General features: G+C 41.9%; 1 protein-coding gene and 1 non-coding gene across 2 annotated transcripts in view; one reads left to right on the forward strand and one right to left on the reverse strand.

Moving 5' to 3' along the window:
* The window catches only part of MAN1A1 (mannosidase alpha class 1A member 1), a 172,745-nt gene extending 146,213 nt beyond the window's left edge, over positions 1-26,532 (reverse strand). Inside the window, exons 1-2 of the mRNA XM_518868.8 lie at positions 26,313-26,532; positions 25,233-26,057 (exon numbers count right to left, since the gene is read on the reverse strand). Of these exons, the coding sequence (XP_518868.3) occupies positions 25,233-25,835 (603 nt within the window). The 5' untranslated portion in view covers positions 25,836-26,057; positions 26,313-26,532. The remainder of the gene's footprint in view (positions 1-25,232; positions 26,058-26,312) is intronic.
* LOC112209602 (U6 spliceosomal RNA) lies at positions 4,025-4,129 on the forward strand. Its single transcript, XR_002944436.2, has one exon. It is a non-coding gene; the product is annotated as a U6 spliceosomal RNA (small nuclear RNA).
* Positions 26,533-27,319: the final 787 nt, after the last annotated feature.

Consider the following 27,319-nt stretch of genomic DNA (forward strand, 5'->3'; position numbering starts at 1 on the left):
ATGCCTATAGATTCAAAGTTGTAATACAATGACCCAAAAATGATGCAGTGGTTATCATCCTCGCTGCAATTAACACCTTCCTTTTGCCATATTGATGTAAGCCACAAATGTGTTAAATACCATGAGACAAATGTATTTCTAATATGATCACAATCTCATATTTTTTTTAACCAATACTTAGCAATTGTATCATGTAATCAATTATCAAGTATTTTTAGCACTTAGTTGATGCCCAACATATCAGTGTTCTGCTTAATCTTAATGATGAACAACTGCAGGTTATTTTTGTTTGTGTCTTGTGATTCTCAGTTTCTCCAAGTAGGTTAACAGAGTGGAAGGTATGGGAATGTGCCCAGGTTCTTTCCTACATGATCCAGGATGTCAGTCTCAACAGCTTCTGCACCCTGTGGTCATGCAAGTGTTGATGATTAAGTGACCTATCATCAAAAGGACAAATTCTGTAATCACAAGAATGAACAGAGTCTCAGATAGTCCTACAGAATCTTGTATGGACAAATCAAATAGCTAAAATTGATAGGAGAGGTGGTGGAGAAAAAAGTAGTTGAAGAATACCCTAAATTCTAAATTATTCAATATACCTACGGGATGAGACGGAGTGAAGAGAGCAAACACATAAGCCTTATATAATATTCAGAAATAAAAATAACAGTGGCAAAAACATTTGGGGACTTGCAAAATTTACCACTACTACAATATAGGTAAATTCCACATAAGCAACTGTAATGCATAGTTATCTTAACCCTCACTGTGTTTCAACATACACAGCAACAGCAAGTTTCCAAATCCAAGTACAGCTGACCCTTGAACAACATGGGTTTGAACTGTGGGAGTCTGTTTATACTTGGATTTTCTTCCACCTCTGCCTGAGACAGCATGAACACCTCTCCTCTTCCTCCTCCTCAGCCTACTCAACACGAAGACAAGGAATGAAGACCTTTATGATGACTCACTTCCACCTGAATAAATATATTTTCTAACAATTTTTTAAATAACATTTTCTTTTCTATGGCTTACTTTGCCATAATAATACAGTATATCATACATATAACATACAAAATACGTGTTAACTGACTGCTTATGTTTAGTCAGTAAGGCTTCCAGTCAGCAGTAGGCTATTGGTAGTTAAGTTTGGGGGGGAATCGAAAGTTATACGCAGGTTTTCAACTGCATGAGGGGTTGGTGCCCCAATCCCTGCATTGTTCAAGGGTCACCTGTAATTTCATCCCTTATAATCTCCAGAAGAACCTCACTGGAAAATTAGAAAATGAGAACTCCCATTCAATGATTCACAGGATCAGAGTATTTCTTACCCTTAATTATATATTGTAGAAGTTAAGCACACTCTTTTCCTGTGATATCTCTTTTTATAATCACCAGAACAATTATTTTCTACTTTTCACTTTATTGTAGAACTCAGAGCCCTATGGCTCTCAGTCATGAATTTCCTCATTGTTAAAAGTCACTCATGATACATGAATATTTTATTTGAAAATGAAGTTGTTACTAAAAACATAAAAGGCCACTGGTTTAAACAGGGGCTTTTAATCTTGACACTACTGAAATTCGGGCTGGATAAGCCTGTGTTTGGGGGGTTGGGGAGGGCAGCCGTGTGCATTTTTGGACGCAGAGTGGTGTCCCTGGCCTGTATACACTAGATGTCTGTATCTCACCCCAACAGATGTGACAACCCTTATCTCCAGACACTGGCAAATGTACCCTGGGAAGCAAAACAGCCTTAGTTTAGAGCCAATGGTTAAAGCATATTATTCAATTAAAATAATAATCCTAAGACTCACACAGCACTATATAGCAGTTACAATTCCAGACACTTTACATATATCAACACATTTAATTTAATCCTCAATAATAACTCCACAAAGTTGGGCCTGTATTTACCTTAACAGATGACAAAACTGAGGTATAGGGAGGTTAAGTAACTTGCCCAAGGTCACTGGACACATAAAAGACAGGGAAATCAGAATCAGGGAGTCTGGCTCTAGAGTTTTTGCTCCTAACTTTTACACTATACCTGCTAAGATGCAGGGTGAATAAACAAAAATTAGAATTATTTTTCATTCAAGATTTTCAGTAGTCTGGCCAGACATGGTGGCTCACACCTATAATCCCAGCACTTTGGGAGGCCGAGGTGGGTGGATCACTTGAGGTCAGAAGTTTGAGACCAGCCTGGCTAACATGGTGAAGCCCCGTCTCTAGTAAAAATACAAAAATTAGCCAGGTGTGGTGGCATGCACCTGTAATCCCAGCTACTCAGGAGGCTGAGGCAGGAGAATCGCTTGAACCCGGGAGGCAGAGGTTACAGTGAGTTGAGATTGCACCACTGCACCCCAACGTGACAGAGCAATACTCCGTCTCCGGGGGCAGGGGGGTGTGGATTTTCAGTAGTCTTACAACACTGGGTACTTTAAATACCCCTATTGAGCCCAGAATACGAACAATAACGGAATTGAAATAAGATAGTTTGTCAAAGGCTTCAACAAAAGTCCTAAGAAAAAAATGGAATATTCTTCCTATTGATCAATATTCCCTACACGTGGATACAGCATGTTTGCTTGCCTTCTCTATTTGCATATACTAGAAGTTGCTATACAAAGGAACTACTGTATGACTATCAACCTAGCTTCTTTTGATTTGCATTACTCCTACCAGCAACCTGAGGCACAAAATATCTCTTGGGTAACAGTTTATGTTTGTTGAACATAAATCACAGCAACAGACCTGTTGTTAGGTCTAGGGTCAGGTTCCAGCCCATGCTGAGGTCCGAGGGGAGTGGGTGGATGAATGGCAGATAGCTGAAAGAACACTCAGGGGCCGTAGATAGGTGAAATACAGCTTCATTCAGCATCTCTCTTACACTTTCTGCTCTGTCTCGACTGCTTGAGCCGGCTGCTCCCACGTATACCTGTGTGGGCGGCTCTCCCTGCCTTCAGGGTCAGCAGCTTAACTCTTTCTCTCTCTGGACATAAGCAGGCCGAGCTGTGTCCTGGCTCCTCACTGTCCGTCTGCAAAGACGGAAAAGACAGACAGCTCTAGCTCTCTCTTTCTCTGGGCACGAGCACCTGTATAGCGTCAGCAGGACAGTTATACCTTTTACAGACAATAGTGGTCCAGAACCAAGTACAAACTTACACAAACAGGTTATAACAAATGGAGTATGCACCTGTGCCCTAAACTCACTGAGTCATGCAGGCTCGGATGTCTGCCTTGGCCTACTCTTGACCAGAGTGCATCCATGTACATTATACCTCTATTAGTCTGTTTTCACACTGTTATAAACAACTGCTGGAGACTAGGTAATTTATAAAGGAAAGAGGGCTCATGGACTCACAGTTCAGCATGGCTGGGGAGGCCACAGGAAACTTACAATCATGGTGGAAGGTGAAGCAAGGCAGGGAAGGAAGAGCCCCTTATAAAACCATCAGATCTTGTGAGAACTCACTATCAACACAGCATGGGGGAAACTGCCTCCGTGATTCAATTACCTCCACCTGGCCTCTCCCTTGACACGTGGGGATTGTGGGGATTATGGGGATTACAATTCAAATGAGATTTGGGTGAGGACACAAAGCCTAACCATATCAAGACCACATGATTTACCACTGACTGTTGAGTAGCTCTACGTATGCAAGTGACTGTGCTTGACTTCACACACTGTACACATACATAGTACCAAAAGTGGTAAGCAGAGTGAATGACCACCCTACCCCAAATATTTCCATGCTGTAATCCCCAGACCTGTGCACATGTTATTTCACATGGCAAAGGGAGTTGGCAGGTATGATGAAAGTTACTTAAGAACAATTAAGTTGCCCTTAAAATAAAGAGCAACCTGGATTATCCAGGTGGGCCCAATCTAATAAGTGGGCCCTTAAATGCAAAGAACATTCTTCAGCTGGGGGCAGAAGCGATGCAGCAGAATGGAAAGTCAGAGATTCAGCTGAACAGGACTCCATGTGATGTTGCTGGTTTGAAAAAGGAGTGTTCAGTTCTTGCTTTGTCAACATGTATGAACACTGGAACAACACAGAGAAGATTAGCATGGCCCCTCCGCAAGGATCATGTGCAAATTTATGAAGCATTCTGTTTTTTTTTTTTTTTTTTTTTGAGACAGGGTCTCGCTCTGTCGCCCAGGCTGGAGTGCAGTGGCTCAATCTTGGCTCACTGCAATCTCCACCTCGTGGGTTCAGGCGATTCTCCTGCCTCATCCTCCCAAGGAGCTGGGATTACAGGCATGCACCACCATGTCTGGCTAATTTTTGTATTTTTAATAGAGATGGGGTTTCGCCATGTTGGCCAGGCTACATTCCATATTTTTAAGATGGTAGTACAACATGGTGACTATAGCTAAGAACACTGTACTGTATGCTTGAAAACTGCTAAGAAAGTAAATTTTAAGTGCTCCCACCAAAAGAAATGGTAAGTATGTGAGGTAACAGATATGGTGATTAGCTGAATTTGGCCATTCCACAATGGATACATATTTTGAAATGTGTACACCATAAATATATACAATTTTTGTCTAAATGAATGAATGAATGAAAAGAAAATGAAGGGAGCAAACTGACGAAGAATGCAGGTGGCCTTCAGAAACTGAGAGTTGACTGACAGCAAGGAAATGGGGACCTTAGTTCTACAGTTGGCAAGGAACTGAATTTTGCCAACAACCTGAATGAGCTTGTAAAACAGATTCTCCCCCGGAGCCAGAGAAGAGCCTGGGCCAGCTGACAGCTCATTTTTGGCCTTATGAGACTCAGTGCAGAGAAACCAAACAAGGCCACTCTGACTCTGACCTAGAACTGTAAGATATTAATTTGTATCGTTTTAAGTCACTCTGTGATAATTTGTTAGAGCAATGAAAGAAAACACACCACACAACATGCCCAAGAAGAACAGTAAGTCACCCACTGCCATACCATGAATTACCAAGTGGCAGACAGGGATTTAGAAACCCGGTCTTCAAACCCCAAAACTATTTCCTTAAGTAATCAATATCTGCAAAGGTTTCCTAGCATGCAAATAGTTTTGCATCCACTCACTTGCTGGCTCCTCACATCCAGGAAAGGTAGGCATTATCATCACTCTCACAGGTAAGAGATAAAGCTCAAATGCACTGTATATCTTCACAGGGTTGGACTGCTAATAAGTGGCAAAGCCACAAGCTCTCTCATCTCAGTGCCTTTGTGTGTGCTGCCTTTAACACTAAGAAAGTAGTAAGTAGGTTAAAACAAAGTGAGTCATAAAAACAGAGAAAAATAATTTTCTGCTGTTCAGGGGATAAGAACAGGCAAGAATTTATGGAATGAATAAGATTTAAATTGGGTCTTGATAGACAGGTAGGATTTCAAAAGATAAGACCTGATTATTTTGTAAATTTGGAATCAAATTCTTGATTTGATGTGTGCAGGTGTGTGTTTTAACTGGTCACCATTTACGTGTTTAGACTTCATCACATAATGAAGCAGCAATATGAGAGGCTGTGAAACGGTTACCATCTCAGGGAAAGTAAGTTTGGTTCGTGAACTGATATTTTGCAGGAATGTTTGTATGACAGTTAATGGAACAACATAAAATGCTAAAGGTGGGGAACTGTCATTTCAATAAGGTAAAACCTTCCATAATAAATATATAGCAGAACCCTGGACAACTTGCCTCTGACAAGTAGGCCCACAACAGAGAAATCTTCAATAAGATAAATACAGCAAAGCAGATGCCTGGATGCAGCAGAGATGCCAGAAAACCTCTGTGCAGCCAGGCAATCCTCTTCTTTCTGTCACTTAGGAGGCTCTGTGCCATGCCTACATTTGCACTAAAAATCAATACTCCACCCCCTGGCCATAGATGATTAGACACTTAACTAAAGCTGGGTCAGATTCTCCATTCTGGGAATTTGGAATTGAGCCTCTGAGATGCTTATTATAAAGGCTTTATAAAGTGTTTAAACTTATTGGCCATGTAAACTTGAGTACTGATTCATAAGACAGCCTGTCTGCAGAGGAAAGAATAAAGCATGTATGACTGAAGACAAAAGACTAGGTAGCCCAGAGTAAGAAATGAGGAATAGTGGTCTTGGTTCCCGGTACCTTCACATTTGTAATTCCAGGCTCTGTGAGGTCTTCACCTAAATCCATGAGAGATTCCTTTTTATAATAAATATCCCCCCCACCCACTGACTCCAAATTAAGTGGATTTACATTCTTACTAACAAATGATCTCTTGTATCAGATTCTCAAAAAAGCACTTGGGAACATGTGTCTTTCTAGATAGGTCAATCTACTTGTCTGCCTTGTCCAAATATGGCAGAGTGGTTGAATCCCGCTAAGGAAAAATCAAACGAGTGAGCAGAGGGGGCCAGCTGCTGGCTTCAACTGTGTGCTCAGCAGTGTCCAGCAAGTATTCTGTTTCTTTACTCAGCCTTCTTGTTTCTTTACTCAGCCTTCTCATTGCCCCGTGTCATCCTGCAGCTACCACCCCACCTCTCTGGCCTCGTTCACAGTGACCTTCTTGAAAGAATAGTCTGTGCCCTTCCTTAGCTCCACTGCAATACAGCTGCTACCCTGAATACTGCACTGAATCAGCCCCAGTAAGGGGCATCTTCTACCTGCTTCTTACCAAATCCACAGAACACTTCTTAGTCCTTATCTTGACTCTCAGCAGCATTTGACACTGCTGAGACTCACTCCTTCAAATACTGAATATCTAAAAATGCTCCAGAGTGCCACACTCTGCCAGTTTTCTTCCTGCATCTCTCTGATTGCTCCTTCTCTGTCACCGCTTACTCTGCACATCCTGTAAATGTTGATGTTCCTTGGGCTTCTAGGCCCTTGACTCTTTGTACAGAACACATTATCCCTAATGGATCTTATTTATTTCCATAGTTTGATGGCCTCAAGATTGGCATCTCTAGCCTAGACTTCTCTTTGCAGTGCTTGTTGTATACATCCAACTGCTCACAAGAGATCTCCACTTGGACATCTTTCTCCTCTAATGCCACATATCCTAAACCACATCCATTACCCCTCTCCACTCCCCTCTCTCTCCTGACGATTCCAACCATCAGAAAACCCGTGACCCAATCAGGAACCCAAGAACCTCTTTATCTCCATTTCCTCTCTCACTCTCCATTTTTAAGTGCTCACAAAGTTCTATAAATTCCGGTTTTAAGTATCTCAAGGATCTGTTCACTTTCTCTATCTTCACTACCCCTTTATGCATTTAGGCCAACCTCATCTCTCACCTGGATTACTGCGGAGCCTTCTAACACATGTCCTGGACTCCAGTCTTATCCAAAAATGCAGATTTGATATTATTTCTGCAACTTAAAACCCTCCCATGGTTCCTGATGATCTCAGGATAAAGTCTAAACACCTGGTCAGACGCCTTCTATGCTTCATTTCTGTGGCCCACTTCCTCTTCTCAGCCCTACTACTCTGGCTCAGTCCTCTGGCTGCCCTGGGGACCTTCATACATTCCATTCCTATCCTGCGGCCCTCTTCATCTTGCCTGCAACTGGCTAATTCCCACTCATCCTCAGGTCTAATACTTTACTTCATTTAGAAAGTGTTCCTGAACCCCACATTCTGCCAGAGTTATGTTCTACTCCAGGCTCCCACAGTACCTCTAGGCCCCTCCCAGGGTACTTGTCATAGGGCCTCCTTACTCTCTACCCCTTTCGGCTCCATGTGGGCAGTGGTGATAATGGTCTTGTTTACTGTCATCTCTCCAGTGCCTTGCACAGGGTGGTACTTCTAAATATTTGTAGGAGGGTTGTTGGAAGTGATTCTTAATCTGATTTATTAAAGGAAAATAATATTAAAATTAAAAAAAATTATTTGGGTTTGAATGATAACTGTATTGCCCCATTTGCAGAAAGAGTTATACTGTCCAGATCTCTTAAGATCAATTAAACAGAGCCTTTGTTGTCACTTCTATATACAACTTGACTGTCAAGTCAGTAACAACATATTATTTTGACTCATAGAATTCTTTTTGGTGATATACCTCACTGTGAATTTAAAATTCAAACTGCATTTTTGTTAATGTGGTCACACTTTATAGAATCTCTTGCTTAAAAATTAAATAATTGTAACATTATGTATCCTAAACTTTAGGAGTCATAGTTGCCCCAAGATGAGGGAGAATAAAGGAAGCAAATTTAGATTTGTTTCTTCCAGTGACAATTGTTTTTCTCTTGATTTAAACAACTTTCCAGAACCCCCAATAACTTCCATTAATGCTTAAGGTATTATTTTAGATAATTATATACACACACATAACCATGTACATATTATGCATATATATATATATATATATAAAAAAAAAATCAAGGGGATATAAACATACATGAACACATACTAGTAAATATAGTTGTTAAGTTGAGCACAATATTACTCTTGAGAGGCTTTTCCAAACAAACTGAGCATTGGTGTTGCTTTCAGAATTAAAGCATGTTGTCTGCCACAAGCTGGGGTGGAAATTGTGCCAGTCCTCACCTCACTTCCCTTTACTTCCTTCTCAGGCAGAGGAGTGACTGCAACAGGAGTCCTGATTCTTTATTCAAGGTGGGTAAGATCTGAGCCTGCCAAGGCCCCAGGGGATATGGGGAACCCAGCAGAGATGAGTGCACAAGAAGAGGGTGGGGGCAGGAACCAGACAGACCTGGATTTCAACCTCGCAGGAGCTGCTCGACCCTGGGCAATTTGCTTGCCCCTTCCTGGCTTCAATTTCCTATGTATAAAATGAGGAGAATAATGTCAAATACCCGTATTCTGAGAAAAACCAAATACTTGTTGTTCTGAGAATTTAATGAGAATATGTACATAAAGTGGTGAGCATAGTATCTAACAGGAAGTGAACACTCAACAAATGGTATCCTGTAGTTACCGGCATACTTTTCACCATTCCAGAATTAAAACTGCAGATAAAGGAGACAAAATCTATGCCAAGATGATATTTTAAAAATCTCATTATTGATTTCCTTAATTATATATAATAACACTAACTGATGGTATAAAATCAATTAAGGAGCCACTCTCAGAACAGGAAGAATAACAAACACATTCTATTAGGAGAAAAAGGGAATACATGATGGAGTATAACTGAGAAGCTGCACTTTTTATTAAAAGTATAGTTTTAACTGTTGCCTCTGTTTTAAACCTAGAGAAAGAGATAAAATTATCAGACGTTGCTATTATTGCTGTTGTTATTCATAAACCAAATATACTTGCAAATTAATAGCTGAGGTTTAAGAGCCAACTGGCCGGGCATGGTGGCTCACGCCTGTAATCCCAGCACTTTGGGAGGCTAAGGTGGGAGGATCACCTGAGGTCAGGAGTTGGAGACCAGCCTGGCCAACATGGTGAAACCCGGTCTCTACCAAAAATACAAAAATTAGCTGGGTGTGGTGGCGGGCACCTGTAATCCCAGCTACTCGGGAGGCTGAGGCTGCAGTGAGCTGAGATCATGCCACGGCACTCCAGCCTGGGCGACAAGAGCAAAACTCCGTCTCAAAAAAAAAAAAAAAAAAAGCCAATTGAGGAATATAATTTTTATTTTAAATATGAAGGCAAAATTCTTTTTAAAAGAGAAATATCTAACTTGGGGACTTGGTATATACCAGTGGAAGACTCTGGGCTGCATAACACACAACAGACACTCTTATGGCTACTAATGTGTTGTGTGCCCCCGGGGTTTGTGAAGACAGGGCACTCCAGAGTAAAGTAAAGGAGCAGAGATCTCACCCTGAGGTGGAGGAAGAACCCTCCCTCCCTGCCAGTTTGGTTTATTACCCTCAAATCAGCCCCCGAAAATGCTGTCTGCAAAAATCCCTCAGTGTTTTGGAAAACACTAGCAACACGGGTGATGCATGAGATTTCAAGTCAATCAAAGGCATTACTTCCTAAGATAGCTTTCGAGCAATTCTATTGATAACTAAAGGTCCACAAATATGCTAACTAATCATATAACTAGACAGCTTCCTCCCTCAGGAATTCTAAAAGGTAGGAGTGAGTGCCCACAGGTCAGAAAAAGGTGATCCTTCTGAACACCAGTGGTAATGTATGGAATTCACCTCTCAAGGTTCCAGGAAGCGAGAGGGCTGCTCATTCCCTGCTGCCAATCATAGTCAATTACTGAGTATTAAGGTGACTAGTCTTCTGACGTGTGTAACATATATAATACCACTTCTGCAACTTTCCTGATGTCTGCCTTTGCACCATTAGTACCGCCTCTCTCCAGCAGAACACACTGAAGGATGGAAGACGATTAAGAGCATGGGTAAAGTACCACAGAAAAAGACAGCTAATACTAAATTAAGCTAATTATTAAGCTAGAACTAACACCTGATTACCTGCAGCATATCTGGCTATAAAATCCTCAACCTCTATTACCAGATCAGTCAAAAGTGGAGAATTTCTGTCAAAACTTGTATTTATGAAGAATACACAAATTCAGACTAGTTTTCTAATAAATAATCTACCCCTGGGTAACTCAGACCAATACCTGGTATTATACTTTGCCCATCTTCTTCCTAGTTTTCAAAGAAGTCCCTTCTAAATGTCTAAATTCTAGTGCCTTTACCTTATAAAAACCTAGGGTGTAATTCTTCAGATCACAGGTGGGTGGAGAACTACAACCACAGAAGCAAATACACTGACTTCCCAGACTCTCAGGTATATTCTAACAGGACCGTAGTTAAAGCTTTAAGCAAGAAGCAGATGGAAAGCATCACCATCCCCAACTCTCCCAAAGACACCTGTTTTAAACTTCCTATTTCAGCTCATCCTACTATGCTATATCTTGGAATATAACTCTTTTTTCAATTTATAAAATTACAATGGTTTGTTTTCGATCAATTTTAGAAACATGTGACAAGGTATGGGAAGTAAACAGAAATAACCTTTGATTTTAATTTTCCTATTTTCTTTACCATCAACAGCACGCAGATTTTAAATTCTAAGATTGAAAAATATAGACCTAGGGGGATTTTAAAAAGCTTGGGAAAAGAGACCCAAATATCCTCATGCCCAACAAAGAATATCTTTCCTTTTATTAGTTGGTTTTTATTAAACAATTCCTGCCTTGAAGTCTAACATGAAATACTTTAAAAGTTAAAATTAATATCATAGATTAAAAGCTTTCTATTGTTTTAGGTTGAATCATAAGAACTTAAGTGTACCTCGTATGTTAAGACTAAAACAGCCAAAATGTTCTTCTGAAAATCTTTAAGAGTATAATGTTCCAATAAAAGGAAGTAAACTTTTAGAACATTAGTTGGTGTTCTTTTTCCAAATCTAATCCTCCAGGCATAAACTACAAAGTTAATAAGGAGCAGATTAAAACCACCCAAGAACAAATTATTAATTCAGTTTTCCATTTCACTCTTGAATTCTTGTCTTAAATGCACTAGGAATCTCTGCTGTCAATGTAGTTAAAGCTGCAGCAGCTCTAATAATCAACGGATATTATCACAAAGGGTGGATACATCCTAAAATGAAAGCACCATATGCCTAATTATTGAGCTAAATTTACACATGTAGTTATCTCTGAATGAAACATTTTCAGCTTTTCAGCTCACAAAAATTATTTCTTTCTATGCCCTGAAGGTATTTCTCCAGATTTCTTTATCCCTGGCTTTCTTTCCTCCCCACATATCTGAGTGTTGTGTGACAGCAGGCCCAGAAGTCAGAAGTAACTGGACACTGATGAATGAATGAAGAACCACTCCATTCAACACCCTCTCTATGGTTTTCCTGAGGATGAGCATCCCTTCTGTGTAATAACAATTCTAACAAGGCAAAATAATGTTTACTTTCCTGCCATAGGAAGTGAGAAATTTGGCAACAACAACTAAAAGGGGAGGCAACAATAGAAAATAGAAGCTATTGGTCAATACAGCAATACTGCAGCCAAAACATACTTTTCTTTCCTGGAAATGACTTTCTGAATCCAATTTACTTACCAACCCCTTTCCTTATCACTCCCACCAATTCCTAGCTGCTAGTAAGTACATACTATGTATTGAATAATGAATGATACATGCCAGGCATTGCGCTGAGAGATTCACATACATTTTCTATTTTAATTCTTACAACAACTCTGAAAAAGAGGAATTATTAACTCCATTTCAAAGGCGTGGAAAGGGAGGACAGAAGTGTTTCTACTCTGCCATACTGCCTCACATTTATAAAACATTTTGTTGATACACTTAATCTGGGTTACATTTAGGATGAATTGCCTTTTATTGTCAAATTCTGGGCCACGGACCTATGAGATAAAAAAGGTGTCCCCACTTCTAGGGTGTCTGAAACCTACTTGAAAGATAACATATATGCACACAAAATCAGTGACACACAGGCCAAAGATAGAAATAATCAATAACATGGGAATTTGGAGAAGGGAGAAATCAGTGAAGGTTGAGAGTGTAGAGAGGGCTTCATAAGGACATGGATTTTGAGCAAGTGAGAAGACTCTCCTTTTGAGAACCATAAAGTAAACAAGGTGAAATCCTAAACTACATGTGTTCTGGAGATAGTAACTATGTAAGTTTTGTGGAAGCACAGTCCTTCCTGGGAAGTAACAGAGATACAACTCAAGAAATAAACTGATGCAGATTTACAGAAGACTACGGATGCCAAGCTAAACATTTGTGACTTCACTGTGACTTCATTCTAGAGCAAAATGTTTTTCTAGCTGAAGTCACTGGACCAGAAGCATCAGTATCACCTAGCAACATGCTAAAAATGCAAATTCTGGGGCCCACCCAGGCCTACTGAATCAGAAACTCCAGGCTTTTAAAATTTTTTTATTATTATTTTTTTTGAGACAGAGTCTCACTCTGTCACCCAGGCTGGAGTGCAGTGGCACAATCTCGGTTCACTGCAACCTCCGCCTCCTGGGTTCAAGTGATTCTTCTGCCTCAGCCTCCCGAGTAGCTGGGACTACAGGCTCACGCCACCACACCTGGCTAGTTTTTGTATTTTTCGTAGAGACAGGGTTTTACCACGTTGGCCAGGCTGGTCTTGAATTCCTGGCCTTAAGTGATCCTCCCTTTGGCCTCCCGAAGTGCTGGGATTACAGGTGTGAGCCACTGCGCCCGGCACCAGCAATCTGTTTTAACATGCCCTCCAGGTGATTCTGATGCATGTTGAAGTCTGAATCATTACTTTATAGGAAATGGAGGACCATTAAAACCTGAGTTGGGCAATATGAGAGAAGTGATGTTTTAGGAATATTAATAGTCATCTGTAGAATAAACTGCAAAAGGGACCACTGACAAATGCATAAAATTCATTGAGCCTCTACCATGCAATTATTTATATGACACAGCACTTTTCAGGAGAAACAATATGAAATTGGGAAATAGAAAACCAAGCTTCTTTCTCTTTCTCAAAATATCACACCTTCTTAGGGAGGAACATGTTTATGTAATTCTGATTTCTCTAGTGGAAAATAATAGCTAACCTATGACTTTTCATTTTAGTGTGGTACTGTAAGCATTACTCATTAAGACACCTTCATCTCTCAAAAAATTTTGCCAAAATGGAAACAAAACAAAACCAACTCTAGGTATATCCTGTATAAAATTGAAATACAAGAAAAATGGCAACCCTTATTAAATACTGTCCAGTATTCTAGGTAATAAAGAAAATAAATGAAGACTCTACCTACTTTAAAAATAACATATCTAAAAAAAAATACTGGCTGTAGATATAAACACTTTTCAATAAAATAACAGAATCTTTATATTCGAGTGTTGACCTTTAAAGGAATCTCACAATCATCTACATTTATTTCAGCAGTGTTGTATTTGGTCAAAAGATTTTTTTTTTTTTTTGGCACCACTTTCACCAGTTTACAGTCATATAAGAAAATGAATGCAGTTTTCATTTTATAAATCATTCTGGAAAACAACTTGAAAACTGGAAAAGGCATTTCCTATATTCATTAGTCTCTTTATTCACTAGGTCTGATTCTAAATGACTTCTCACTGTTGTAAAAAAAAAATCAAAAAGACAAAGACTTGTAGCCCATGAGTATACACATTAGAAAGGACTTCAAAGATGAGTGGACACCACTTCTGGAATACCAGATTACTTAGCGCGAAATCACACTTAACCTGAGTAACTCCTGTAGGCATGTTTATTTCAAAGAGCATATTCATTCAACAAATACATACTGGGCCCTATTATGGGCAGGGCCCAGAGCTAACTGATCTGTTGGACACATGGATGAATAGGGGAAGCTCTTTCTCCTGCCCTCAATATGATAGTTCTGGAAGGGACGGACGACTGCAAAGAGCCAATGTCATAGAAATTCTGTATTCTTGGGAGTTAGGGAAAACAGAAGTACTTCCAACCCTACACTGTGGCTTTATCTTATTACTGATGGAATACTTAATAAATCATCATTTTTATTCACCCTAACTGCTAAAGCAGCTTTCAACAGTAGTTAATAAATCATCTTCATTTTCTATTCTCCTCAACCACCCCCCCTTTAAAGCTACTGAGTTCTTCATTACACATTCTATGTTAAGTAACCACAGGAGGATTAAATAATGAAGACTAACCAAAATGCTTAATATGAGTGAATGTATACAATGCATTAGATATATGCCAATTATAAAATACGTTTTTTACTACATAAAGTTCATTTTATACTTCCTAATAAGAATGCCTTATAAAATTGCTGACTTGGGCTAATAACTCCTTAAATCATAATATGGACTTCTCAGGCATTTCTAATTATGAGCTGAAAACCTGTAGTTGGCTAGATAAAACATTCAACACTGCTAGTTGACTAAAAAAAAAAAAAAAGTCTCCAAAAATAGCACTGTAAATATTCTAAAATTACTATCATGTCTAACCACAATTTATAAAAATAATATAGTACATTTATGTCAATCGTTATTCATCATGTTAACACAGTGTTATAGCCAAATTTAAATAGTTCTGGCGCTTGGCAGACTTTTATGAACCAAGGTCAGAATATAAATACATTTTGAAATATGCAGCTCTTCACTATCTTAAAAAACATGACTAAAAACATTTGAAGGATTTAGGGTGGAAAAAAAAAAGCCCAAACTTCACACACAAAAAATCATGCTTTTCTTTAAAAATAAAATATCTTTGACAAAATGCATATTTATCCTATTTACAACACTGAAGGCCTCTCAAATACAAAAGATTAGCCTGCCTCTTCACACATAAGAACAAATATTTCTAGGAAATCTCATGATTTCCTTTTGGTTAATTTTTCTTCTTTAAGAATTCAGCTTTGTAAGACTTGCCATTTTCTGGCATCATTAAAATCACTTCTGAAATTCTATTTGGACTACTTTTGATCTTCAACTATTAGAAAAGCATCCTGATTCATTCCAAAAGGAGAAAGATCCTTCCGCAGATCTCCAGAGAGGTCAATACCTTCCTCAAGTATCTGAGGCAAAATCCCAACTGTCACTTAAAAATGAAGATGCGCTGGTAAAGCTGGCTAGGTCTCAGCTGAAGGATGTGGGCTGTCCCAAGTGCCTGGTAAGAGCTCCTATCAATAAAGGATATTTTATCCTAAGTGTGCAATCTAGGGGAAAAATTTTTTTCTTGCAACTTTGCTTTATAAAATCCTAACTCTCGCCTTCAGGACTTTGCCTCCCACAGGAGTCCACGTTCATTGAGCCGGCTTGCCAGATCCATCTCCCCTGGTGGATTTCACTCCTTAGGCCTCCAACCTCTGCCATCTTCTCTATCTTCCTCCTTTCAAAATTTCCTTGTTCTATCTATACAACTCACAAGGAAGAAATGCAAATGATCAACACAGGAGAAAGTGTTGATCAAAGAAAAGCAAACTGAAAATGCCATATACTGCTTCATCACCTATGAAATTCACAAAGAATCAACAGACTCCATTCATTATATGACACATGGGAGTATAAATGGTTTCTGGAAAGTTATCCCTCAAAATGTACTATCTGTTGGCCAATTTATTTCCCCTCTTAAGAATTTAAGAGAAAATCCCACTTACCAGGGTGTGTGCAATAAAAAGTGAGACACAAATTTACTGGACAAAGGTGTCTGTCTCAGCATTTTTAATAAAAACAAAAAAGTGGAAATAATCTAAATGTTCAGGTCCAAGGGACTGGTTAAATAAAGTATCATGTTTTGACATGGATATACTGTGCCAACATAAAATGACACTTGCAAAGAAAATGAAAAACAAAAAGTATATATAGTGTGGTTATAACCTGGCGTCGGGGGGTGGGAACGAACTTACATATTGGGGTTAGGGAGGAGCATCATTGACACTACTTAGTGACTGATAAAACTATGAAGGATTTGTTTTTTTTTTCTACTCTAGTGTGCTTTCAAATTTTTCTTTCCCAAGCAGACATGAGTTTATAAAGCGAAATAAGACAATGGAAGATACTTGCTTCAACAAACCTATTCTATCCTTTGATAAGACAAATCTCAAAGTATAATATTAATAATTCTGCTGAGCAACTTTATCCATCTATTTCTAAAGCAAGCCTTTAAGAATCAATAAATGGACACGCATGGTGGCTCATGCCTATAATCCCAGCACTTTGGGAGGCCAAGGTGGGTGGATCACTTGAGATCAGGAATTTGAGACTAGCCTGGCCAATGTGGGGAAACCTTGCCTCTACCAAAAATACAAAAATTAGCCAAGCATGGTGGCAGGTGTCTGTAATCCCAGCTACTCAGGAGGCTGAGGCAGGAGAATCGCCTGAACCTAGGAGGCGGAGGTTGCAGCAAGACAAGATTGCACCACTGCACTCCAGCCTTGGCAACAGAGCAAGACTCCATCTCAAAAACAAAAACAAAACAAAAACAGTAAAAAGGAAACACTGGTGGTGAATTTCTGGCAGCTGGGAATGAGATTTTGAGACTGGGTAGATACCCCTGAGCTTCCCTAATCATTCCACAGGTCTGTTCTCTTGTCTTATGCCCCGATAGAGATACAGTGAGGAAACACACTCCCCTTTTAGTACATAGCTCCAGCATGTATTCCCGTGAAAGAGGAACTAGGGACAGACAATCATGACCTAAACATCAGCTCAGGAAGCTGGACATGCCACCCCCAGTGTAGGCTAGGATCCCTGGCCTCCTGTCCTATTTCTGAGATCATCCTGTCACTTAGAAGAATTGAGTGTTCTGAAGGGACCTTGAGAAGACCATTTAATGAGGAAGGATTTGGCAGAAATGGAGACACTAGCAATAGCTTGTAGTCTATGGATGGCTTGAGTTCACGTCTTGGCCATAGTCATTCACAGGCCTTCGGACACCAATTACTGCCACCCCCTTTCTCATAAACTCCTAGCACAGACAAACAGGCACCAGCAACAAAGGTTGTTTCAGAGGGTAGCAATGCTGTGTTATTAAACCACCCTTTCAGAACTTGGTGTCCTTCATCAGGTTTTTATACCCTCATCTCCACGCCCTCTCTCTTACTAAGTTGCTAATACTAAACACTCCCACACAAGACAGGACGATCTAATTAGTGACCCACATAAAAACATGAACAATGCAAATGAAAAGTTAATATAATATGTTCTGAGTGTCACTTGAATGAACGATGTAGAGCAAGAGTGATGAGAAAGCAGCAGAGCAAATCAGGAACTGGGCTTTTGATAAACTTAAGAGCCAGGGAGATGAGCAGATTGAGAAACACGAGCGAGAAGGAGTCATTCTAGTCACAAAAGTCAAGTAAACAGGAAGGATACGTGTACTTTTCAATTTTATTATCTCTGTTCTGGATTATCTGCAGGACTGCTCAGCTCTAAAGTACCTAAAGCAACTACCAGAGTATTCATGACAGAAATGAGGGCTGTGACTTTTAAATGCTCTTAAGCCTTAATCTCATTTGGTTTTTTTTCAAGTACCTAATGATCACAGAAGTCTTTATCAAAACTCAGTGGGGGTGGGGCACTGCTGCCACATTCTCCGGAGCAAAGGAATTAGCCAGTATTGCTTTCTTAGGCAATCCCCTACCCAGCAAAGACGTCCCACCTCCCTCTAGGATGGTCTCAGTGGGGCTTCTGGCAGTTGGCCTGCCATTTAGGGCTGAGGAGGAGGGAGGGCCTGGTCAGCCAGTCACCAAAGCACACGTTCTCATCAGAGTCAAGATTATCCCAGGTGGAGTGGGGCCTGGTTCTCAGTACTTCTCAACACCTAAGAAGCAATTCTCAGCTATTGTTTGTACACTGGGGGAATCTCAGGAAGTCACAGCTCACAGGCCTTATTTCTCATGTGTAAAATGAGTAGTGGGTCTGGAATCATAATAAATCTAAATTCAATGTGAAGCTCTCAAAAAGACCAAACTCTCTGAGCTACAAAATAAAACTATTTATGCTAACTTTGACTACTAAGTGATGGACTGAGCTCTGATTATAGAATTTATCATAATTATATAATTTTTGCCAAGCCTAAAATAATAATTCTCACTCCTTAAAAACACTCCTCCAAGATGAAACAGATTGAAATTCACTTTACTCGATCTCTCTCTCTATTTAGAAGAATAACTTCAATACTTAAGATAGATAACTCAGCCAAGGCATGGTGGCTCACACCTGTAATCCCAACACTTTGGGGTGCCGAGGTGGGAGGACTGCTTCAGCTCAGGACTTTGAAACCAGCCCGGGAAATATAGTGAGACCTGATCTGCATTGTGTAAATAAAAAAATTATTTATTAGAAAAAAGAGAAATTAAGATAACTCGACTGTGACTACTCTAAAAGATGGTATCTGCGGGAATAGGCATATTTGACTATGAGAAAGAGACAAATTAATTCTTTAACATATATTCTGAAGAAGCTGAAGATGTATATGCAGTAAGTATAACATTCTAAAGATACTTAAGTTTTTTTGGAATTTGGTAAAAATCAAAGAAAATCAGAGTTGACCGTAGCAAAATAAAATTATAGGTATATGCGAAGGTCTTTTTGATGAACTGGAAATGTATCCCTTTAAACACTAAAACTCAATTTTAACTATTTTTGATACCCTTTTGAAACTTCATTATCCACTTTCCTGAGTTATTAAACAGCATATGGATCAATGCAATCTTGGCTTGATGGCTTTAGGTGGTGACCAGTAACAGCAATAATCACAAGCAGCATTTATTGTGTGCCCAACTTCATGTCTGATACCATTCTAAGTGCTTTACTATCACATTTAAGCCTCAGGATCCAACAAAGTGGGTACTATTAACCTCATTTTACAAATGAGGAAACTAAAGTTCTGAGAGATTAAGTAATTTGCAGATGGTCACAAAGCAAGAGAATGGTAGAGGCCAGATTCAGACCCACGTTATCTGAGTCCAGATCCACCCTTCTAACCACTACATCGCTTCAAATGGATGGATCAGAGACAGGTAAGTGCATCCCAAAAGAGAATCGCCAGAACCTACTTGGGTAGAGAGAATTGCCCATAGATTGGTGTGATTTTTACATGTCTACTTTAAAAACAATCATCCTTTAGGTTAGCTGTCATTCTTCTATTATCCATGGTGCAATATCAGAAGAGCACACACATTTATAATTTTAAAGCAGCCCTTCTAGTCATCACATGTCCCTTCTCTGGGTGATCCCCTTTCACCCTTTGTATATACAGTAACTCACTCTCTTCTTCTCTCCCTTCCTTCTTCTTCCCCACTTTTCCTCATAAAGAATGTTTAACTGAATGATTACAAATGCTTGTGCTTCTTGGAGAGATCTTTATAAAGAAAACAAGATGTCCTATCAAGCTTTCCCCGGGTGTCTTTACAAAGAAGATTTCTAAACCATGCCACTGGTAAGATTTTAAAAAATTACTATAATTGACTTAAAAACTACTTTGATCCATCGTTGGCTAAAAAAAAAAAAAAGAAAAACCACCAACTTAGTATAAGGTCAAATTTATAAGAATGCAGAATTGTATGTTTTCTGTATTCTCTATTAGGGTCTGCAAATAATAAGCACGGATAATTTATACAATTCTTTGGAGTTTTATTTAGGAGACAAACCATGTGGGAGACAATGCGCAACACTCACAGAAGACTGGGGCTTCCCTCTGCAACTCAACTCTGCCACTAGCTGGTGATGTGATTTCCAGAATGATCTTTGTGTCTTGGTTGTCTCTACTGTAAAATGAATGAGCTATCTCTCAGATCTCATTCAGATGCAATACCTTACGACTTGGAGCATACACTTAGTTTTAAAATCTGAGATTTAAAGTTATCATGGCATAATTTGCAGAGTTTGTGTAAAGGGCCTTTTAACAGATTGAGAGGTTGGGGGTGGGGATAAGATATAGTTCAATCACTGAACACCAAGCAAGGAACTAGGCTAAGAATACTGAGGGAAAAGTCAAGACTTATTTCCTCGAAGAGGGAATCTCTTCCCTAAACTACCAAACAGGTATCTTGTTTATTATTTTCGTCTACTTGGTGGGGAGGTTGTTTTGCCACTCGTTTCACAGTATCTCTGGAGCCCACAGTGGCTGTTCCTATTTTGACTAATCAAACCCTTCTTTGACCAACATACACAAGATTATAAAGAAAGAAATTTAAAAGACCACAGGTGCTTGACTGGGTTAGGGGGTATAACCAGGTTCCAGTGCAATTCTGATCTACCCTGTGTATTTAGCCCTCATCCCTCACACGGATCTGCAGGCATTCCTCCCCTCTGACCTTCGGACACATGCTTAAAATTCTCTTCAATGAAAAATTTGTACCACCACAGCTTATGAAATAATCTGATTCAAATATGTAAGTTCTTCAATGAATTCCAACCAATTCAGATCTCATACAAATGCATTTTGTGTAATACTAAGATAAATTTTTCAAGATGGTTTAGTTCATTAGCTCACCTAAGAAGTACAGATAGATGCATTTGTTTGAAAATACATTTTTAAAAACCTCTTTTCACAGTTTTAACTAGTTTCTAAGTCCCATATACATAAGAAGTTCCTTTATATGAATCCCAGTTGCCTGATAAGAGGAAGACAGAATATTCTAGGAGAAACTATCAACAGCTTACAGAAAATGAAGCTGAACATAATTAACTACCCATTAATGTATATATGTATTTTTTTGCTTTTGTATATTAACAGTCAGCACCTACTCCAGTACTTAAACTGTTGAAAACTAACCTACTTGCTAAGGAGAGAAAAACCTTCACAAACACTCCATGTCCTCCCTGCTCTGGGGAAGGGCCTCTGGGTGGAGCAATCCCACACTAGCCTATGTTCAGTAGGGAATGTGTCACGGCACAGTGGCACAGGCAAGCAACCTAAGGATGTTGAAGCTTCTTGGGTCAGGTCTCCAAATCATGGCTTTTATTATTTTGTAAATATTATTTTCCACCCCAGAACTACCCATAAAAATAAACTGGAAAGCTAAGTGTCAAAATAAAAGTGTTTTGTTTTAACCTGCCAAGGCAGATTATTCTCACATCTGATCTTTACCAAAAGGGTATAAACTGTCAATAGTTAATATAAATTATAGGCTATATGCCTAAGGCTAGCATAAAGTATAATAAATGTGAATTTTAACTACTAGCCATCAATATGAAAATGTTCTTTAAATTCATGATTACACAAATAGGTCTGGAATAAAATACTAAAGTCTTGTTTTAGAACTGAGAGAAGAAAACTGTGACCCCACAGGTGCAGGGTCCTGAAGCCTTACATGACAAATCTAAGGCTGCCAGTCTGCACATACCCCTAACCCCCACTTAGGTTGGTGAGGATTCCAGCCTGAGAAGAAAGGAGTCCCCTCTGACAACCTGACTGTCTTTAGCCCCAGCCCCTATTACTCAGGTCTCCCCTTAATTTCAGAAAAACGAAAAAAAAAGTCATCCTCCAAATTGGATTAAGGTTCTAATCCTAAAGGACAGCACAGGCTAATTGAGAAAATGGGAGAGGTTGCGGGGGGGGGGGGGGGGGGGGGAGCGGGGGAGAGGGGAAGCTAAAAATGATTTCTGATTAAAAAAAAAAGTAAATGGACTATTTTTCTAAAACTTCCATGCTGCTATTTTAACTTTTGTGCTTCATTATTCTAACACTGCTTTTTAAAGCTAAGGACAACCTGAGTACAATTTTAAGATCAAACTCATGAAAATAAATATACACTATGTATGCATCATAAATCTCAGAGAAATCCCAGGGTTAATTTACAAAATTTTAACAGAGGTGAAGGGAGGAAGATCTTAATTCTATTTTGAAGTTTTACATCAAAGATTTATCATCCATCAAATTAGTAGTGGAAAGCATTTAACATTTTTTGTGAAGCATTCTGTACAATGACCTATTTGAAATTAACAGAGTATCTCCCCTAAGACACGAAGTTGTTAAAAATCTACTGCAGTACTAGTAACATAAATGTGCCATAGATATAAAAAATAGTATTGACTGACTTTGAACCAAGTACAAAATAACAGGTTGACTCAAATTACAATCCAGTCTTCCAACATGTTAGACTTGAGTGCACTTTCTAAATTTTAACTATAAGTGTTGGTGCATTCAGGTGTGATAGAGAACCTAAGTATAAAGAGAATTAGAAAATACAGGAACAGGTCAGGCATGGTGGCTCATACCTGTAATCCCAGCACTTTGAGAGGCCAGGCGGGTCGATCACTTGAGGTCAAGTTCGTGACCAGCCTGGCCAACATGGTGAAACCCCGTCTCTACTAAAAATACAAAAATTAGCTGGGTGTGGTGGCACGTGCCTGTAATCCCAGCTACTTGGGAGGCTGAGGCAGGAGAATTGCTTGAACCCAGGAGGCAGAGGTTGGAGTGAGCCGAGATCGCCCCACTGCACTCCAGCCTGGGCAACAGAGCCAGACTCTGTCTCCAAAAAGAAAGAAAAGAAAACACAATGGTAAAGAAAAAAACTAAGGCAAAGATCTACTGGTTGATAACAAAATGTCCACAGTGGTGCCTGAAACTGAATCCAAATATGTAAAGTTAAAGTCCAGTGCCCTATTTACAATGGGCAACCACTCTTGCCTCTCTAAAGCCAAATATTTACAGCACAGTTTTTAGAACAGCATCATAATTTCTTTTTTTTTTCTTTTGGTTTACAAAGGAATATATCTGCCTGAACTAATCTGATGGAAAATCATAATCCATTTCTTCCCATTAGCCTTTGACTAAACGCTAAAGCTAATTATGCTGGCTCTTTTGGGTTCTCACAGCAACAAGGAATTTTAAAGAACACATTTAGTTCCACTACTTTATGCAAGACTGAGCGGTTTCAAAACATCTAGGTGCTAAGATGTTAGACAGAGACTACGTAAATCTCGTTTACACGGTTAATTAAGACCTTGTGATTTAGGCATACAGACAACATAGATCTACTGGATGGATATGCACACTGTTAATATGCTGTCCTGAGTCTGAGACTGCTACTGCCCCACTGGTTCTGCTCTGAATGCACTTGTAATCACCGTTGGTCAGTACCAACAGCTTAACATCTATGTATCTTTCGTATTAAAATCTTTTCCTCGGACAACTGTGATTTTTGTACTAGCTAACTGGCAGCTCGTATGACTTTGGAGGCATGAAATGTATGAATTACACCGTTCAAATTTAACAGAAACACAGGCAGATACAGATCATTTGGGTTAATTTCCTATGGTTTTGGTTGGATATTATTAAGGAGTCTGGGAGGATTTGGTAAGAGGTAGAGCTTTGTTCCACCTTCCTGATTTGGTAGCACAGGCAGGATTTCATGGAGAAAGGAAACTGCTAGACAGTTGTTCTGGAAAGTAGAATCCATTCCCCCAAGTATGGGAGGGTTCTGTCCCTGAGGAGGGGTCTCAGAAAAGCAGATATGCTGATGGACTGTGGAAGGAAGCTATCTGCATAGGAAGGATGAAGGCATTCTTCCTAAACTGAAAGGGATCCAAGTCCACTTTAACTTGATCAATTACAGCTTAACCAAATTCAGCTGATCTTATAATACAAAGTCACAAATCCCATGACAATCCTGCTGCCTTCATTCTGCAGCCACTTAAGCTAAACACCTCTCAACCACCTCAAAAATCTGTTTACTCTCTGAAAATGGGATCAGGGACTTCCTCTCCTGATTACCTACCCAATATGAAAATACAATATTTATTTTCACAGATCGTATTATTTTTTAAATGGCAAAAATATTACTTCCATTCATATTTTAGAAAATTGAACCAAGATTTGGAATGACATGCTTTTAATGTGGTTCCTACAGCTTTTCTATGTAAAACGCAGGCTGGCACCGTTTCACACAGGGAAGTAGCTCAGAGAGGAGGCATGTCCACAGACCGCGTGGTGACAGGTGACTGGGGGAAGTTCGGACCTCGGGCTTCAAGTCCTGACTCATCACTAACGGGTTCTAGAGCTCTGGGCCCTTCGATTTTCATCTTGAAAATGACAGCCTGAAAGGACTTTTTACGGCCCCTTTCAGCTTTAAGCTGGTCCTGACCTAATCACATGTTTCAAGTTCTAACTGAAAATTACGAGAAGGAAATTAGGAAAGATGTATCAAAGTCCATGTTTATCCTGGATTAAGTTTGTCACCATTGTGCTGCTGTGGAGGCAAACCTGTTGCATCACATGGAATACCCTATTTCTGGCTGTGCATTAGAAATACAAGAGGCAGCCGACTGGCTTTTTATATTTTCATTTTTTAAAAAAGTAAACAATAGTATCCCTCGATGATGGGAAGTTCTCAGGTTTCACCTTTATAGTCTGAAAGTACACACAGAATGCCACCTGGCAGACAAGGGCCACACAGCTGAACCCGGGGTATGCTGGCTAGCTTTACCACGCGTGAAGACTCACTTTAAAGCCACGTCCCCAATCCTTACCAGGGGGCTGATCAGTGCCGTCGCTGTTACTGGTGGGGCGATTAACCGTGTAGCGGCCAGAGAATGAGGTTTGTGTATTACCTGCCCATGTATTTATACCCACCTCGTGTGGCTTGTGGTCACCAGAGCAAGAGCATGCAAATTAAAAGCAACGAGATTTGACCTTAGATCTTACTGGACACATCTACTACTATATTGGAAACAGGAAAAGAAAGAGCTTTTGACACAGCACCTGGTGGAAGGGGCAAACCTCCATCTCCCCATACATTGCATTGTTGCAGTCTTCAGAGTTTCAAAGGCTTGCCGTTTCTCCCTGAAAAACACGGCCGGTCGGCAGGGATTTCTGGCGCGGCCCACTCACCTCTTTGATCTTTGCCCTTTTCTCGCGGATGGCGGCGTCGGCGGGCTCCCGGCTCTCCACCCCGATTGGGGGCACGAAGTCCACCGGGGGCAGGCCTCTGAACGGCGCCTTGTCACGCAGCTGGTCCCGGGCCACCTTCTTCTTCTCCAGTAGGATGTCTCTTTGGATCTCCTCGGGCAGCTTCTGCAGGGTCTCCTTGGCTTCCCTGAGAGCCCGCTCGTGGTTTTCGCGGATCCTGGCCAAGTTGTCCTCCAGGGCGGCCTCCGGGTCCCCGGGTGCCCCCTCCTCGCGGCGCCGGGCTCGCCCCTCGGCCGCGTCCTCGGCGCGCGCCCCGGGCCCGGGCTTGTGGTCGGCGTCCGGCTGCAAGGCGGGGCTGGAGTGGAACAGGACCCCGCTGAGCAGCTTGGAGGAGTCTGGCAGGAAGAAGATCGCCCCGAAGCAGAGCGTGATGAAGGCGCTGAATACCAGCAGCAGCACGAACTTCTCCGTCAGGCGGAGGGCGGCGGGGCCCGACCCCTTCCTGCCACCGCCGCCGCCGAGCCCCCCGCCCAGGCCGCCGCCCGCGGGGCTGCTGAAGAGCGGCAACAGGCCCCCCACGGGCATCGCTCCCGCCGTCCAGTGGTCCGGCGCCGCGCCGCTCAGCAGCCAAACTTCGCCGCCGCTGGGAGTCCGCGGCTGCGGGGCTGGGTCCTGCGTAGCCAGGCCGCCCGACCCCCTCGGCTGGGCTGCGGATCCTCCCTGGGGGAACAACTCCGCGCCGGGTCTTCTCCCCGGGGCGGCTCCTCGGGCACACAGGCACGCGCGACAGACCGCTGGCTGCAGCCCCTGCGGGGAGAGAAACAGTAAAACGTAGTAATTACGGCGATGATAAAGTTTCCAGCGGGTCTCCGCCCTCCGACTCCTGGCGAGCCTCCAGGACCGCTCCCCTTGAGCAGAGTCCTGTCCAGCTCCGGGCACCGCCCTCGCAGCCCACTCTTTGGACTTGGGGTGAAGTTTTCAGGTCCCATGGGTAGGGGAGGGGTGTCCCGCGCAGGAGGGGGGCAGGGCAGCGCGCGAGAACCTCGGGGAGGGGCAGCGCACCTCTGGGCAGGAGGGGCGCAGCGTGGGCGGGAGACTCGTCAACTTCGCCCGCTCCCCATCTCCGCGCTGAGACTGCTGCTTCTTTCCTAGGCTGGGCTGAGCGCGCTGTCCCGCGGTCCCGCAGCCCCGGCGCGGCTCAGGTGGGCGAGCGCGCCGACCTGCGGGCGAATGGCAGCGAGTAGAGCAGCACGGTACCCTCCGCCGAGGCCCCGCGAGCACTAATCTCACTGCCGGTCTTGGGGCGGTAGAAAGCGAGGGAGGCGACGCGGCCGGAGAGTGACGGCGCGGCCGGGCCAATCACGCGCCGCCCAGGGTCCCGCGGGGGCGGGGCCGAGGCGAGGAGGGGGATGCGCGGGGCGGGGAGTTTACGGGAAGCGCAGCCTCGGCGGGGCCCGGCCGGCGGCGGGGAGGTCGCGGGGCCGGGAGGCGCGAGGTAGGCGGGAGCCGCGGTGAGGAGGACGGTCGAACCCGTGGCTGAGGCCCAGCGCCGAGAAGCGGCAGGCAGAGTTCGGGGTCGGGGAGTTTATCCTGCGCTGGCCTCGGCAGGGGTCCCCGGGGTGGTTGATCCTCGACTGGCCCGGGAGGCGCCTGGGTCCGCGCGGGACCTCTCTGCCTCCTCCTCCGACCCGTGCGGGGCGGTCGGGGGCGCTCCCGAGGGGGTCCCGGGAAAGGCGGGGTCTGGCAGGGGGTCCTGGGCGCTGGGTCGTTCAGAAGCACGGCTTTACTCCAGTTACCCTCTTTTTATCCAAGGCCGGGGTTCCCCGGGTGCCTGGTAGCAGTGAAACCCCAAGTCCCTCGGTTAGGGGAGCCGTGACCCTGGGAGCTTTTGAGCTCTCTGGTATAACATCCTTTTACATCCTAAGAGATACAGTTCTGTGCTTGCTTAGGACTTTTTTCGTATGCGCCCTTTCTTCCCCCAAAAAACAAAAAACCGAAAAAACTTGTATGTCTCTCCCGCCCACCCCTACTTTCACTATTCATTTACCTCATAGAAGTTGGTCAAATTT

The sequence above is a fragment of the Pan troglodytes genome, chromosome 5, assembly GCF_028858775.2.
Source record: "Pan troglodytes isolate AG18354 chromosome 5, NHGRI_mPanTro3-v2.0_pri, whole genome shotgun sequence".
NCBI classification, from domain to species: domain Eukaryota; kingdom Metazoa; phylum Chordata; class Mammalia; order Primates; family Hominidae; genus Pan; species Pan troglodytes.